This window comes from Lagopus leucura, unplaced genomic scaffold (genome assembly GCF_019238085.1).
Source record: "Lagopus leucura isolate 7727_CA_CO unplaced genomic scaffold, USGS_WTPT01 Super-Scaffold_100021, whole genome shotgun sequence".
NCBI classification, from domain to species: domain Eukaryota; kingdom Metazoa; phylum Chordata; class Aves; order Galliformes; family Phasianidae; genus Lagopus; species Lagopus leucura.
The window spans coordinates 7,013,659-7,031,289 of record NW_024962274.1 but is presented as its reverse complement, the minus strand read 5'-3'; the positions used below and the strand labels follow the sequence as shown (position 1 = coordinate 7,031,289).

The 17,631-nt window shown below is 40.7% G+C and overlaps 1 protein-coding gene across 1 annotated transcript in view; it reads left to right on the top strand.

Annotated features, from left to right (window-relative positions):
* NYAP2 (neuronal tyrosine-phosphorylated phosphoinositide-3-kinase adaptor 2) overlaps positions 1 to 17,631 on the top strand; it is a 118,669-nt gene that overhangs the window by 55,452 nt on the left and 45,586 nt on the right. The window contains exon 4 of the mRNA XM_042878536.1: positions 12,213 to 13,310. Coding sequence (XP_042734470.1) covers positions 12,213 to 13,310 — 1,098 coding nt within the window. The remainder of the gene's footprint in view (positions 1 to 12,212; positions 13,311 to 17,631) is intronic.

Here is a 17,631-nt window from a genome sequence, read left to right as displayed (position 1 = left end):
GTTGGCTTTCCACCTCTTCCTTTTACTTTATTTTTCACAGGTGCCCTAACTCCACTCTCACACAGACAAGTCCTTATGGAGTGAAACCTAACTGAGCACTGAAAGATTTCCTTCCAAGAGGCTGATTCTGGCAGCCAAGCACACTGTGCTCATGTTGGCTTTGCTGGGAATGCACAGTGCTTAGCAGTAACACCTCATAAGAGATTTAAGTCTGGCTCCAGGTGAGATCCAGTCATGGATGTCCTTTGTTTCATTGGTAATTTCTTTCTAATGACTGTTAGAGTCTAATTGTCTTGATGGGTGTGCTGGATTGGTGCTTTCATTTCTTCCATTTGGCTTAATACTGGGTGACATCAAGCAACATATGCCTGACATGCTGCAACTGCGTTTGGCACTTTATACTTTTCAATTTGTATGTGTGCAAACAGTGCTGTGTAGGAATAATGTGCACAGCAATGATAGCTTAGCAGAGCACAGCTTCCTTTTTTGCACTGCCATCAACTTCCCTGCAGGTCAGTACAGTGTACCAGCCTGGACTTTTTGTAGAGGTATGAGGAGAAAAAAAAAACAGCACTAAAAAGCAAAACAAGCACAAACAATTTTTTGTGCTAATTTTAGTGGCCAAAGCTCTGAACTTGTGGTGTCTCAAAAAAGAACATCCTCTAAAATCCAGTATGGTGCTATTGGCAATTAATTGCTGGTTCAGATCCTGCTTGGAATGCAAGAAGGAAAATGCTGGAACGTGTACTTCACATCATCAAGAGGCATCACTTAACATCATTTCCTGGCGCGGTGATGTAAGGAGCAGCATAATCTGAGCCAACCCAGCCTATGAGGGCTTTGTGGGATGAAAAAGATTCATAGCATCTTCTCCTTCTTGCGTGGCTGCAAAGAGAGCTATTCTTAGTAGAATACAAAAGCATAACTTTGCTCTAAATCTTGATGTAGGGTAAGTTTGATAATGCTGCAGATCTACAGATTCTTTCTTTCCTCAAATGGGAGAATTTTCATGAGATAGGTTTTTGGTTGTGAAAATGGAAGTCTCTTAATATTTGGATTTTGGTAAATAAGATGGGAATAAATTATGTTGGCTGCACTTGTGCCACTCCAGTCATATTCTGATAGTTGATGCTTGCTTCTTCCCTTTGATACTGGCTTAGTGTCTTTAACCTGTTGCTTAAACAGGTTAAACAGGTGCTTTACTCTTGCTTTAATTACCTTTCATTTACCTCAGCTTTCCAAACACTTCTGCTATAGCTGATCTTTTTCTCATTGTTCCATCTTCTGTCTTCTGCTTCTTGGCATCTTTCCTCTCTTTTGTTAGGGTTCTTGTTTTCAATCAAGTCTCCTCTTTGTTTCTAGTAGTCCAGCCTGGGTGAGCTTCTGGCACCACTTTGGAACAGTCACTGGCAACAATTCCTCTGTCCCTTTTTGTGCTCCATGCTTCTCTTTCATCCTCTTTCTGACTTCTGAGGTGACACAATGAGGTTAAGTCTTGTCTTTGAAAGGAGAAAATTCTCTTAAAGCTTATTTGGAGTCTTGTACAACACTGCCAATATGGCACTGCCATGTACAGTGCAACTATACCAGGTGAAATTATGGTAGTTAGGCCAGGCTACTGGACTCTTGCAGATCAACAGGGCTCTACTAGTTTCAGCAGGCCTCTGTAAAAACAAGCAAGATAAAATTGTAGATGCCAGGCACACAGAGAAGCTTTGAGGGGGAGGCAGCTGATAACGTGTGAATTGTCTGTAATTTTGTCAAAGCTTTATTTAAAGCTGAGGACGAGAGAGAAGTCACCCCTGTAGAGAAGGAAGTAAAATGAGTAGCTGTGAGGCTCTTCTCCTAAGCCGATTACACAGAGCGTTTCAGCACTGCTCAGCCTCTGACCGCAGAGGTGTGATGCCTGCAGGCACTGCTGTGTGCTGGAAGCTGCTCTAACAATGCTCTGCCCACTTCAGCTATCATTATATTCACCCCAAAAGATGCTCAATGACAACCTGCAGAAACTGCTTCTGCAGGGTCACCTTGTGTCCTTCCAGTGAAGGCAGGAGTGCCTATCTGGATGAACTCTGCTCCAGCAGGGCTCATTTGCTTTCCTGCTGCTCTTTCTGTGGTGACTCATGTGACCTCTGTGATCAGCGTTGTGCTTTGTTTTGAAATGTGAGCTTCATCAGAGACAGGTCTGCCGGATGGTTGGACTTGATGTTCTTTAAGGCTTTTTCCAACCTGAGCAATTCTATGATTCTATGTGTCATTCAGTGGCAGCGAGAGGCTTTTCATGCAGCAGCCTTGATGAAAAGGATGGCTTAAAAGCCAGAGGACTTCAGGGAAAAAGGGACACAGGGAAAGCTGCTGGTTTCTTGTCCTGGTGGGAGGCTCACCCCTCCCCCCTGGTGAGATGGGTGAGAGAATTGGGGGAAAAAAAAAAAAAGGTGGAGATAAAAACTATTTACTGTGACAGAAAAGAAAGAGAAAAAAAGATTATAGCGGTAATGATAATTCTATATATGTATATACACACAAAACAAGTGATGCACATCACCTACTGGACTGATGCCCAGCTAGTCCCCAAGCTGTGGTGGCTCCCCCAGCCAACTTCCCAGTATTTTTCAAATTTTGGGCAGTTTAGGTAGCTGTCCTGGTTCTGTTCCCTCCCAACATCTTGTGTCCCTCAGCCCTCCCTCGCTGACAGTACAAGAAGCTGAAAAACTGAAATATCCTTGGCTCTGTACAGCACTGTTCAGTAACAACTGAAACAACGGTATGTTATCAGCATTGCTTTTCTCCTAAAGCCAAAACATAGCATCATACCAGACATTAAGAAGGAAAAATCAATTGTCCCAACTGAAACCAGGACATGGTGTTATGCACAGTATCACCTCAGTGGGTCTGCCATCTTGATTTAATGGGCTGCAGTTATTTGAAAAGCTTGGCAAATAGCTTGCTACTTATGTCAGCAAATAACGGGCTTGACCTATGTATTGTATCTGTAAGAAGAAGACTGGTATTGCTGTGGATCTAAAAAATAGAGTCACATATCTCAAGACAAACTATCCAAGTATTTGCATATAGTCACTGAGAATATGCTGGGTGGGATATTTATGGACCAAAGCAACAGTTAAATCAAGTGAGCAAATGCAGAATGTTGTTCTGAACAAATGAAGTAGGTGATCTAAACTTACCATTTAATTAAGCATTTGGTGTTTCTCTAGCCTGATTTCCTTCTTTCTCCTTTTCTCTTCTTCAGACTCCAGAGCTTGGTGTAGGTAGTGTACTAGAGCCCTCAGAGCCAGGAGCTCTTGGGGAGGTCTGTTTTGTTCAGTGTTTCTGTGAGCACAGAGTTGGAAAGCAGCTGCACTGCACCTTCTCTGAGAAGCTCGTGAAGCTCAGCCAGGGATGCTTTCACTCATTATCTCCCTCAGCTATGATAACTAGAAATCAGTACAAACCAAGTACCTGGGAATTGCAGTCAGGCTGATATATGCCTTTGTTCAGGTGAACATTGCCAAATGACACTGCAGAGACCATCAGTGCCTTTCAGGCAGCAGAAAACATGTAAATAAGCCCCAGCACATCCAAAGGTTAACCGGAATCAGAGTGGTACCTACTGTATACCTAACTGACATGACACTGGTGTCTGATGCATGTGTTGATGGAACTTGGTTTATCACACAACACGTTCTGTGAAACAAAATGCAGAGCCTCACCATCCTTTTGGTGGTACTTGGAGGATTGCAGGTGGGTAGCTGTAGAGAAGGAGAGGCAGCAGATAACACTATCTGACAGCCTTATTAGAACTGGGCTCTACTAGTTGTACCATAGCAAAGATGGTAGAGGGTAGCGAGGGCTGAGTTCGGCCTGAGTTCTCACTGTGAGTAGCAGTGAGTTTGTGGGTAGCTTTAAGAATAAAGTGATAACTATTTAGAGTAAAACAGTGAAAGCTGTTCAGGTTTCATCTCCAAGGTGACAGTCAATATGCCATAAACGTTGCTTTAAAACTGAAAGGCTTTATTATGTTGTCAGTCTGTAGATGCTTTTCCATACTCCATTGTGACTTCTGCAGATGAGCACCAGAGCCCCCAACAAACAGGCAAATGTGCTTTGTGAATTAATTTCTCTGCAACCGTGATTCAGTAGTTTTATTTGCATACTCTTAATGTAATTCATCTAATGCTTGCTATTGATGAGATCCCATGCCAATTACCTTTCTAAATCTAGAAATCCTTGAGATGATATACAGTCTCAGTATTTTTATTTTTCTTAGTGCTACTGCTGCACAGGCTGCAAAAACCACTTCACGTGCAGGCTGCGGGCAATCTGAAACACAACAGAGCAACACTTTCGCAGCAACAGTGGCTGCCTGTGTAGCTAATGTAAGGATCCTTTACTCAGATTCCCATTTTGCCAGTAATGCTTTCACCTCTCTGCTCAGAGCCTGCTTCCATCAGAACTGCTGCAAGTTACACCCATGAAATGTAGTGTAATAGATCCTGGCCTCTTGTGTCTGGGTGTATGAGTTCAAGGATATTTTTCGAAATGAATACTCAGAAGTCATTGCAATCTGAAAAAAAGTTAGTGAGATGGTTGGACTGGATGATCTTGTAGGTCTTTTCCAACCTTGGTGTTTCTGTGATTCTGTAAAGACGATTGAAATGAACTTCCCTTTTTTTTTTTTTTTCTTTTTTTTTTCTTTTTTTTAGCAAACCTTGTTCTTTCTGTATTTCTAGAGCTGGGACAACTGTCAATAACTTCTAGATTCAAAGAATAGTATAGAAAAGCTTGATCACAAACATTTTGTAATTATTCTTCAAATGCCATTTTCTTTTTTGTTTTTCCTATTAGATGTTATCTGGATAAAGTGGGGATAACAATTATTCAATCTCTGAAAGAACTACGAAGTTCAAAGTATATGTAAGGGTGAGACTGGGCATTCAGAAGGATACTTTGTCCCTTAGGTAATTTTTGGAGACGTTCTAGCTGTGGGTAAGGTTGATGAGCAAAACCCAGTGTGTCAGCTGGGTGTACAGACCAGTGGAAGGATATGAAAGAGAAAGCCTGGAAGTCACTCCGCACTGGAGCCCAGCAGTTCGGGGACAAACTCCCTCTAGCATGCTGGTACTCCTGACTGCCTGAGTTTTTGAAATGTCCTGAAGTCTCTGGATCTGCCCTCATCTTGATAACGCAGAGCAAAGGTGCCGGCTCTGGCAGCATGATGGCTTTTGTGGCTCCCAGGCAGATCTGGGTCACTTGGCATTTATAGCATGTAAAGGGTGTTGCACTGGGGCTGCAAATTTGGTTTTGTGGCCCAGAGACACAGGCCTAAGCTGAATACAGCGTGTCTTCCAACCTTGGTATCCATTGGTTTCTTTAGTTGGATTGGTGAGTTAATGCAAAATTTAATTTAATTTAATTGCAGGGCCTACTGCTATATAGGCACTACGTTCTGAAATATTGCTACCAAGGTCACTTGGATTGAAGGAGAAATCATTCATTTTAAAAATTGGAAGAAGTTGTAGTCAAAATAAAGAAACCTGAGTAATTTTCAAGAAGTCTCCTTAATTGCAGCCTTGAGGCATCTGAGGATTACTATCAGTATGGATTATTATTTTGCTATCAGTATCATTTTAGGACACTACCTTTTAGTCCTTCCATTTTGAGTAGAGTTTTGTCCTCTTTATAATGCCCAAATAACTTCCAGTAAGAGGAAATAATTCCAGGACTGGGAAGAAATATGTCCTGTGTGAAATCACTGTGCTGAAGGCACTTACTGCTTGCAAAGGTGTTCCAGTGAATCAGGGGCTTCTTTTATTCCTTCCGTGTTCTTTTCCCTCTTTGCTCTTTCCTACTGTCATGTTTTAGAAAAGCAAAGTGTAACTTGCAGGGAAAAGACTCACGTCCATGAGGATGGTGCTCTTCTGAAGGCCGTTTTTTCTTCATGACAAAGATTCGTTCTTTGATGTTACTCTGACCCACTGCTAATGTTTCCGTGGTTGTGTGCTAAGATGTTGGTGTCTGTGCACATAATTTATGGCTCTTCAGTGTAAGAGCATTTGCCATTGAAAATTCCTTGGACAAGACAAGATGCCTCCAATAGGTACATTTAATATTTGCTTTTGTTTTCTACTGTGGCTTTGTGATGATGGGAGTGCTGTGCAAAGGTTGATATAAACAACAACAAAAAACCATTTCTAAAACATTTTAGAGTTCAAACTGGCAAAAGACACATGTGAATAAGTGGCATTAAGGGCTGAAATGACATCCGAAGCCCTGGGGCCTGTGACAGAGATACAAATTAAACTCGGGTCTCCTGAGTACCAATCTTCTGCACAGTTCAGAGGACTGTGCCTTTTTAAATTTGGTCTCACTCAGAATATTCAAAATTCATCTTCAGAGATAATGAAATCAGACCCCTTATAAGCACTGGTGCACAAATGCTCTTTCGATCAGGCGCACCTTTGAACAAGCAGCTCATTTCATAAAAGCTAGTGGGGTTACTTACGGTCTGGAACTTACAGCACACACACACATGCACTCATAGGTTCTTTGCAGCCCTAGTGCCGGATTTTCTCCATTCAGCTGTGTGCTGTAAATCAGGATCTGTGCATCTTTGGTTCAGTACCCAGCAAGTTCAGGGTTTAATTAAAGAAATTCCATTTCCTTTCACTCCCGGAGGCTCTTTTTGATAGAGGTATCCCTCAAAATACAGCATGATTAATTTCTTCTGCATTTAGAATAATATTTGTAAGAATTAAAAAAACTGCTAGGCCTCAAATCATTCCTTTATTCAGAAAGAAATTGAATGCTGTGGCCTCTTGCAGAAATTGAAAGGGAAGAATTGTATGTTACATGTATTTTTATTCTGTTTGAGTGAACAGTGCAATAAATCAGCTTAGTCTCCAAACTACAAAAGCTGGCAAAACACCTAAAAGATAGAAAATGACAAAATCCATTTTAGTTTTCAGATGTTTTCACTCGTTCCTTATATAGTATGCGAGTAAAAAACAATGTGATGACATATTTTCATATTTCACTCTCTCCTTAAAGAGAAAAAAAAATACTGCAAGAAGACAGGATGGCAAGCAGTGTTCTGTATTTCCAAAATGAACTATGAAAGACGGATCATCTGAGTACGTCTGAAAGCTACATGTAACCTTTGTGCTACAAAAATCTCATTTCAAAAAATGTCATGTTTTGCTTATTCAGTGGGGTTCCGTAAGGCTATTTTAAGCACTGTGCCGCTTTGCTTCCAGATCAGAACTGAAGTTATTACTGCCTGCGTGTTTGGCTTTCCTTTCAGTTTATTAGAGGCAGATAATTGCTTGGCACTAGATTGCCAATAAATACAGACAGTTGCTGCTCAACAGGTGTAAACTCAGTGAAGTTGGGCTTTATTTGCAGGGCTGGTAGTACTTCCAGTTCTTCAGCTGTGGTAGGTTTGGCAATTAGGAATGGTGAAGACAGAGCCCTTAGCACAGCACCTGAACTCCCACAGCCTGGGCAGCAGTGGCAGCTCCTGTGATGGCTGCTGTACCGCCGTCCTCCAAGCATCTCTGTGCTGGTCCCTGCAGCCCTGGCAGTGAATTGCCTTTGTGCTCTGCAATAAAAGCATCCACAGGGGCTTTGTGAGGCAGTTTTGCATGACTAGCTAGGGAAGTGGCACCTGGCAGAGAGAGAAATTGTCCTCACCTTCATCTTATCGTCTGACTTCTCAAGCGGTGAGAAAAATAGAGCTAACTGAAAGACAAAAATCTCTCATAGGAGAACCCTTAGGCTATTTTGTGGAGGAGATGTGGTGTTTGTGGAGAGGGAAGGGAGAAGGGAAGGGAGTAGGGAATTGATGTGAATCCAGAAACCTTTATTTGGGACGAGAGGTCTTGAAAATATCCAGTCCAAAAGAAACTCTCCAAATATTGAATATATGTGTCTCTGCAGCCTTCAGCTGATCACATCAGCTTGGTGCCCTGTTTTCCATCTCAGCTGAGGCAGTGCATGGGGATTGCAGGTAGTTGGGGAACCCAGGCCACGAGCTGTTTCTCACTGTCTGCAGGTCCTGAGAACTCCTTTGGGCAATCCTAATGCCAACTCAGCTGCACTGTCTGTTTATAAGTAGATCAAGAAATTGACATGCAATGTCATGATTAACTGGGTCTTCTTGCCTGTGGGTATTAACAAAGAGCAAATTTATTTCTAGTTGAAAAAGCAATGGCGGATTTTTGCTATACTCCGCAAAGGAAAACTCAATTTACAGACCAATGATAGTCCTTCTCTATGCCTCAGTATCCCTCAACTTATAGGAGTGCCCACCTTGCTGGAGTAGATGAATCCCTGGAGTGGAAGAGCTGCATCCTTCAGTGACAGCAGTGGCTGTCAGAGCAGCATCCTGAGGAAGCAAGACCCAGATCAGAGCCTATAGAGGTCCGTAGGAACTTTCATATTTCTTCCATTTACCTTTGGGTCAGGCGCCATGTGCAATGAAGTACTGGTGGCAGGGTTTCAGGGTGGATTATCAGGGACAAACAAACTGGGGACATGGTAATCCATATTGAAAAGCACTTAATTACCCCATATTTGGAGCAGATGACACTGTGGTACGTGTATCATCAATATGTCAGCATGGTTTGCTTTTCATAGGAGTTTATGTTCCCAGCAGGCACTGAATGCCTTTTCTGCCTGATAAATGTCAAGTACTTAAAGCAATCTTGCCTGTTCCTCTCAGGAGATTGCCAAATAATCTCCTTTCATTGGCTATGGGCTCTTGCCAGGGCTTCAGCATTTGTGCACATTTATCCCTGCCAAATGTTGGTAACACAGGAGCTGTATGAATACTCCCTGCTCCTTTTGCTAGCTTTGCACAGCTCTGTTCAGTTTCAGGTTTCCTATTTTTTCCTGTGATATTTTGGAGTAGAGCAGGAATTTGTGTGCAGGTGTTCCATAACCGTGGGTGCTGTGAATTCAGCCTATTGAGCAGCATTTCAGAGTAAAAACCTTTGTTCAATAAACGTAGTGTCTTGCATCATAGCATTCTCAAAGCTAATTCTGTTCATCTCCTGAATGCCCTGCTGCAGCTGAAGGAAGTTCCCAACAGGTGTTGTGCAACTCCTTTCTTCCCAATCATAATAAAAGATTTCTTTGCTGCTCTATATCCTCTAGGAAATCTTACTGCACCAAATGTAAATACTGAGTAGCAGATTGGAGGTAACTCTATAAGGTATATATAAAGTATTTAAAGTATTTAGTTTTAAATTTTAGGTTTAATAGTGCGGTTTATCATGGAGAGAAAAGGATCTTCATAACATATCATCTGGAAATAGATGCTTTAATAAAGGAAACTGGCAGAGAAAGAATGCTTTGAATGGAAAGAGGAAAGCAGATCTTTCACCTTGTCATGTTTTATGCTGTGGATCATATGGCAGGGCCAGATCATTTGACCTTTTTGTTGATAATGTCACCAAGATATTTTAGGCTAATGCTACATATTGTGCAATGGCAGATGAGAATGCTATGTGTGTCAGTGCAGCAGTTAATTTCAAACCATGCAAAAATACTTTACAAGATGAGATGGCAGAATGTCACTCATTTTACCATGACATTTCTCATTTCCTTGTCTATAATGTAATAATGTCTGAAAGTTGTTTGTGTAAACCCCAGCGCTTCGAGGGGCACAGATCGCACAGCAGAACCTCCTCAGCTTGCAAAAAAATGGTGAAAATAGAAGGAAGAAAGGGGCAAATTATATTTCTAGCAATTTCTTGGAAAACATGGCATTCTTAAACACTTTTATTTTTAAATAAACATCAGTTGAAACTAGCATTGAATGGCATCCAGCACAAGAGCATTTTTTATTACTTTGCTGTCAGTAACATTGCTCCAGATAAAAGATGGAAGAGTGGTGATACACAGCTGTGCGACAGAGCTTAGGAGATGTAGATGACAGAACAGGGAACACGGATATACGAATGGCAGAGGAATAGGAAACGCTTCTATCTCAGGTATACGTTAAGGATGTGCATGGTGCATAGGGAGCTGAAATTTGCAGAAAGCCTCTTCTTCCAAAATAGGTGATTTCGCAAAGTCTGCGTTTTAATGTCATTGTTTTAATGACACCAATCTGAAGAAGATTGCATTTGCCAGAGTTGTAGATCAGATTAAGGAATGTGTGGAGAGAGGACTGAGCTCAAGCTGATGTCAGTAGAACTCGTATGAATGTGATATACAAATAATATACTAAATAGAAAGAGAATGGTGGTTTAGCTGGAAGCAGAGCAAGAAAAATCTGATCGTATTGTCAAATACATCAGGAGTAGTATTTTCTGTAAAGCCCAAATGATTCACGTAGCCTACATCTCCTTCCCCAAAGTCTATCATAAGACATTCAAGAAAATTAATTTGGGTTAATTAAAAAGACAAATTTAAAGTACATTAGGATATATCCACAGAGTGAAAACTATCAAGCTACCAAATACGCTTATCTGTAGTAGTTTTTGCATGTCCCCAGCCTGCTCCAAAGTGGAGCACATTAATTGGAACCCTCGTGAAAGTATAATCTCATTCTTTGTGGGTTTTTTTTTTCCTTTCATTTCTGGCTAGTTTTCTTTTTGTTTTTGCTCTGTTGTACATTAGTTATATGTTAGATGCATGTTATTAATGAACAGCAGTCCTGTTACTTCATTTGTAAGCTCACACGAATATCCAAGTCTCCTTAGTCCCAAACAAACCTAGGATCTTGTTTAACAGCTGCCAATATTTCTATGCCTTTTAAGAAGAACTGAAGAATTATTTAACAGATAAAGCAGAAGGATGACAAAGTAGTAATGCTGGCTTTGAATCTTCCTCTGGCATTGACCAAAGCTCATCAGCAAAATGCAGTCAGCATCCTTGCAGGCCATCAAAACACTGCCTTGCAACTGGCAGAGCCACTGGCTTTGGGAACACACTGGAAGCTGTTTCAAAAAGAGTATTTTTAACTCCATGAGTGCTGCTTGGTTGATTTAACATCAGATATTCACTAGCTGCTATCTGATTGTTGGGTCAGCAAATGGGATCTAGAAATTCTCTGAATTCTGAGCCTGCAGTGATAGATCTGTGGCAGCAAATTACATAGAGCAATACTATCTGGTAAGAACAGAAAGCTGCCATTCTAAGCCTGGCATGTAGTTTACAAGTTTAGGAGAAACTTATCAAGAACTGTTTACCCTACAGGAATAAAAAGTAGGCTGAGTATGTGTAGTAAATTTCATTTCTGAATTAGTTTGTTGAATCCACGTAGGATAAAAACCGACTTCAGCTAAATATTTGATGAGGTACTCTATTAACCCCAACATTTAGTGAGATATTTCATTAAGTATTTGTGCAAAAAGAACAAAATGAGTTTCATTTGTCTTTAATTCATCAAGGATAATTTTAATAATCCTTAACATTTTTGAATGAATTTCATAGTAATATTTTGATTTCTAATTTCACAGATAAAATGATCTATTGTTTCTAAATAAACATGTTTCAGAAGGATCTCAATCTATGAAGTATTTTGTTTCTCTTGACTTCACTGAAGTCTTGTGTATTCATAGGACTCTGAATTCAGATAAATGATTAGAATTATCTCAACAGGACATTTTGCAATAGTTTTCGTTAGCATTTCCTTTCCTCTTCAGTGCTGAGGCAATAGTACTTTATGCAAGATGTTACTGTAAGCAAAAAAGTCTTGATTCATCAATGTGTTACTGCTGAATTGCATCACTGTCATTCCAGTGTGAATGTCCAGGATCTTAAGTGTTCTCTTACAGCCATAATGAGTTCATTTGGATACTTAATTTTATGTCTTTGGCAACTTCTGGGGTTTTTAAAATTCCACAGTGATATTTCAAAAGCATAATGATTACAAATGGAAAGTCCTCCTGTCCAAAGAGTTTGGTAGAGAATAGTTGTCTCAGAGGAGGGGAAACATTCATTAGCTGCTGACTATTGGAGAGTCACAACTTCTTGGGGGAAGATAAGGAGTGTTTTGAATAGGGTGCTATTTTTGTAGTGTTGTACTGATACACTACCAGAAAAAGTCAGCAACAGGCTGGTCTCATGAAATCCATTCTAGAATTCACTAGAATTCTAGAATTCTAATTCATTCTAGAATTCTAGGATTCACTGTTACAGTGATCCTGTGTTTGACAAATATTGTTAAATATTGGTGATGAATTTATATTTTGTTCTGTTCACAGTGTCAGCCAAACCAAGACCTCACAGTGATGAATATACAAAGAAGATTCCACCTCCTAAGCCGAAACGAAATCCAAACACTCAGTTAAGCACATCTTTTGATGAAACTTACATCAAAAAGCATGGCCCTATGAAAACACCACTCACTAGGGATGCGTCCTTGTCACAGGTCAGCAGTCCTGCCCCAGACACAGAGGAAGAAGAGCCTGTTTATATTGAAATGGTTGGGAATATACTCAGAGACTTCAAAAAAGATGAAGATGACCAAAGTGAAGCAGTCTATGAGGAGATGAAATACCCTATATTTGATGATGTAGGCCAAGATTCAAAATGTCAATGTGAATACGACCATCACACGTGTTCTTCTCAGTGTGCTACTCCCACAGTGCCTGACCTCGATTTCACCAAGACTTCAGTGCCATCTACTCCCAAGGGCTTGCTTTGTGATATACCCCCACCATTTCCAAATCTGCTTTCTCACAGACCTCCACTGCTGGTGTTCCCACCAGCACCAGTGCAGTGTTCCCCAAATTCTGACGAGTCTCCTCTAACTCCGCTGGAGGTCACAAAGCTTCCTGTTTTAGAAAACGTGTCTTACATAAAACAACAAGCTGGAGCTTCTCCATCTTCATTGCCACCTCATACACCAGGCCATCAAAAACTGGAGAAAGAGCAGATGGTATCTCATGGAACTAGCACCCCTGGGCACACCTCTTCACCTCCTCATCCTTCTACGTTATACAGAACACAGTCTCCACATGGTTATCCTAAAAGTCACTCTGCCTCACCCTCTCCTGTCAGTATGGGTAGGTCTCTTACCCCTTTAAGCCTCAAAAGACCTCCACCTTATGACTCTGTACATTCAGGAAGTCTCTCAAGAAGCTCTCCATCAGTGCCTCATTCTACAGCCCGAAATACATTGCAAGAAGGAGGAAAGATGGTAAATGTCTCAGTCAGTACCTACGGGTCATCATCTCAGAGCAGTTCCCGCTCTCGGACACCTACCAGTCCTCTGGAGGAATTAACCAGCCTCTTCACCTCAGGACGAAGTCTCCTGAGGAAGTCCTCTAGTGGCAGAAGATCTAAGGAACCTGCAGAAAGTAAGTTCTTAATACAATTATTTTTCTCAGTCTTACTCATAGAATAACAACTTCCACTGTATTTTACTAAATCTAATACTTGGCAAAAAGCAAATACTGTAGAACTCTGAACTCCATATGTAATTGTCTTGTAACTAGAAGAAAAATGATTTTATTAAAACTGTGAATGTTGTTGAAGTTAGCTTTTGTATTCTTATATCTTAAGGATTTTTGATCGTGTACCACACTACAAAATCTTGTCAGACAGGTGTACAATTAACAGCTTGGTCTTGCAATAGGAGTCAGTTTTCATTAACTTTTCCATCATAGCCGTCCCACGTGAGTTGGGATCTTCTCAGGATCTCACCTTTTCAATTTTGCAATGGATGTTAAGGATGATTGTCTGAGCAACTTGTGATGAAATGTCTAGACAGTAGTTTCTTTGGGCCTCTACTGATCACCCTTAACTTTGCCAGTAATCACTATGTATATGGTGGAAACCTGAGGTACCAGCTTAAAGCATTCCTCCCCTCCCACTGACTCCTCCTGTCCTGTGCCACAGAATATCTCCTTCAGCTGTGACAGTGAGACTGTGAGACTGTGAATCAATATGAAAACCAACATGACCTAAAACACATTACCCACACACAGAGGAAAGTATGGGAGGAAATTGTGTAGAAAAGCCTTAAGCCAATATTGACTTTGAGTACGCTGTATCATAAAACCATTGTCCCATGTGCATACAGGTATACACACAAAGCACTTCTTCTGAACTAGTGAAATATGGAAGCTCCTAATGAAATTAGCAGGAGTCACAGGTGAGTGAAAACAGAATCTGGCACCAGTATTTCTCTTGAAAATAAGTGTTCCTGTTCAGTGGTCAAAAAGACAGTGTCTTCCAGTGGGACTCAGCCATAACATCTTTTGTCTGAGTGCAGAGTGTGCTCAGTATGCTTTCTCCTGTGACTTCCTTAAAATCACTTTATGACTTTGTAATCTTAATGCCTGCCTAACAGAAAAGCTCTTTTCAAAAAACAACCAATTTTACGTTTGTGCAAGTGCTACATTTTACCTATTTGTCAGCTGTAACATGACAGAGTGTAGTGGCTTTTGTCTGTTAGAAGAAGGTATTCTTGTTTCCAGGCTAATAAATTAATAGAGATCAGAGATGAATTTTCCACTGATTGCATTTACGCTGCTCTGTTGCATTACTGATAGCAGTGAGGTCAGGACTGAACTTCATCACTTTGGAGCATACTCAGGAGACTCACAAGAGCACTGCTCTGAGTATTCATGGACAATGCTCACCTGCTTCTCACCTCTGCTTTTTGATCACAGGCATCCCAGGCTGGTGTGGCCAGGTTACCTTGGTCTGCCTAATTCTGGTAATGCTCAGGTGAGCAGTGGTTGATCACAAGGTGCCTGTGGTACCAGTAAGTGCACTGGCATCTTTCTAACACGTCCCATTGGTAAGCAGCTCACTTGAGTCCTTTTTTATGAGGGATGTGTTTTGGCATTTATAAATAATTGTGTAGTGACGTGGTAAAGGCTGGATGTTGTATTGAGGGACATGGTTTAGTGGGAGCTATTGGGAATAGGTGAATGGTTGGACTCGGGTGATCTTTTAGGTCTTTTCCAACCTTGGTGATTCTATGATTCTATGATTCTATGGTAGAGAGATTCTGGCAAAGTGCAGACAAGCCTGAACATTAATAAACACAGTTCTTACTGCTAAGTCAGTAGAAATTCTCTCTAAACTCCAAATGCCAGAGCTAGCGTTGAGTCTCACAAATGTGATGATTTCACTCTTACTGATGTAGGCAGAAGTACTGGGTTTGGAAACTATGGAAATACTTGTGATGGATCTGCTGAGACCCGGGAAATTTCAGGAAATCAATGTGTGTCTTTCTCATACGTAACTCCAAAAAGATCTCTGTATTCCACTTGACTGAAATAGAATGCAGACTATCAAAGGGTATTTCAGTGATATATTTAAAATAAATCTTGCCCTGTGGATCTGCATCAAGAACAGCTTTGGTCTCTCAAGGAGCATTCTGATTCCTCCTTAGGAAGTAGAAATGTCCTGTCACTGGTAATAGTAATGTAATTAATAATGGTAATACAAAAGAGTAATGAAATAGAAACACTGTTCACTTATTTTAGGGACAAAGCATGCATTTTATAAATGTAGACTAGTGGTGAAAAGACTCTGGAGCGCAGCTGTGTTGAGTAAACGAACAGACTGCCCATCTAATCTGATTGTAATTCATCTGGTATTTACAGTATGACTTAATCTCATGGGATTACTGCACTGAGGAAGGATCAGGTTTGTGCTCAGATACTGTAGAGGTAGAAGTCCTTTTAAAATGCATTGAAAACACATATAGGGCTAACATTCCATGTCCTGCAATTTTGCATTGAAATGATCTACCATAAAACAAAACAGAACAAAAGAAAACCCTAAATTGTAGGATTTGAATGTAGAATCCAGCAAACTGTCACATTTATACATTGTGATAATATGTAGTGATAGCGAGCGCAGACTGGACTAATCATAAGATGTTTTGAAGAAGTCTTGCTCCTGTAAATCACACTGGAAGCTTAAAGTAATTCAGTTTTGGATTAGTTTTTTCAGCTATGGGAGAGCAAATGCATAGCATGGGACTTGCAGGGACTGCCATGTTTTTATACTTGTCACTTCAGTATAATTTGGTTTCAGCATAAAGAACAAATTCCAGAATCCAGAGGCTAATAAAGAAACAAAACAGAAGCTAAGTGGCTCTTATAAAACTGTGCTAGGAAACTAAGAATATGTGCTTCTAACTATGAAATTATTCTGAGCACATCTCATTGAATCCTCTAAGATTCAGCCCCCTGTGACTTGTCTGAAGCTCTCACTGCCATATGCTAGTCCCCCAAAAAAGCACAATCCTGCATTTTATATTCAGCTGAGTTTATTTGGAAAATATTGCAGCAGTTACAGAGAAAATTCTCTCTCATCTTTATTGTTATTACTGCAACTGACTTTGTGGAAATTTTGCACTTGAGTCCAAATTCAGAATTTATTCACTGTCTTTTAGTTTGTAACAATTTTGAGGGGGCTATTTCCTCTCAGTTAAAGCTGCCCTACTCCTCCTTTGTGTATTATTTTCTTTGTTCTGGCATTTTCCCCTTATTTTTCCCCTTCCATTTTATTATTGTAGAGTTCATTGGGATTAGATGAGTGGGAAATTGGGATAAATCAGTGATACAAAGGAGACGGCGACCTTAGGGCCACATTTTCTGAAAGACAGGAAATTCTGCTGAAGCCTCAGCCTGTTACTGAGCTCACTCAGCATCCACTGGCTGCAGTTGTGATGTGCATATCTAGATTTTATTGGCTGTTCACTTATTGTGCTGTGTTCTAGTAAAAGTTCTCTTGTGTGCTGTTAGCATCTTAAATATGCATTGAGGCACAATTATGAAGGTGGAAAGAGAAGAACAAAGGAAAATAAATTTTAAGGCCAAGTCAGATATGAAAATGTGGAATATGATCACAAAGAAAGGCAGAAAAATGGAGAGAAACCTACCAAAACTGAAGAAAGATGTCAAGTGCTTTTGTCAGATGTTCCCTTGTAAGTGTGCATATTGAGCAGCATGCATCTGTAGATACAGAAGTCATGAACTATCTGATCTGCTGGTATCAGCCCTTTAACACAGTGCCCATCACTAAGGAGTGCTCCTGTTTTGATGCGTGAGTGCCAATAATTGCTGTTGTGAGACAGAACTGAAAATAATGGAAGTGTAACCATGGGATTGACCATTTTTTGTCAACTTCCTTGAGGAACCAGGCTTTTGTAGGGGGAAAATAATAAAAAAGAATTTTGCGGTTGAATGGTCCTGAGTGCTGTTTCACTCATACCTGTTGTCCTTTTCCAGTAATCTCTAAATTACCAAGCATAAAAATGTGGGTAATGGATTAAATGCCTTACATGTACATATCAGCCAGTCTGGCCAGCTGGAGCCTCTTGTTAAAGCTGAAGTGTGTTCCCCCAATTAGCAGTCACAGGAAATAAGGGGTAAGGAAAGCTGTAACATGGCGGTAAGACCAATCAGCTGACCACTCGGAAGCAGGATAGCAATGTTGCCATGGTTTATGCCAAAAGTGAAGGACTGAGCTGAGGAACAAAGATACTAAGAAATGAAACGTGTGAAAGGATGCATGGCAGCTCTGCAGCAGGCTGTGTGTCTCCAGGTACCTTCACTACACTGTTACTGCCTCACTGAGCATGGCGTGCCAGCGATTCAGCACCAGGGATAATAGAATGTTTGGGATCTTCCCTTTTGAATGGCTAAATCGGCA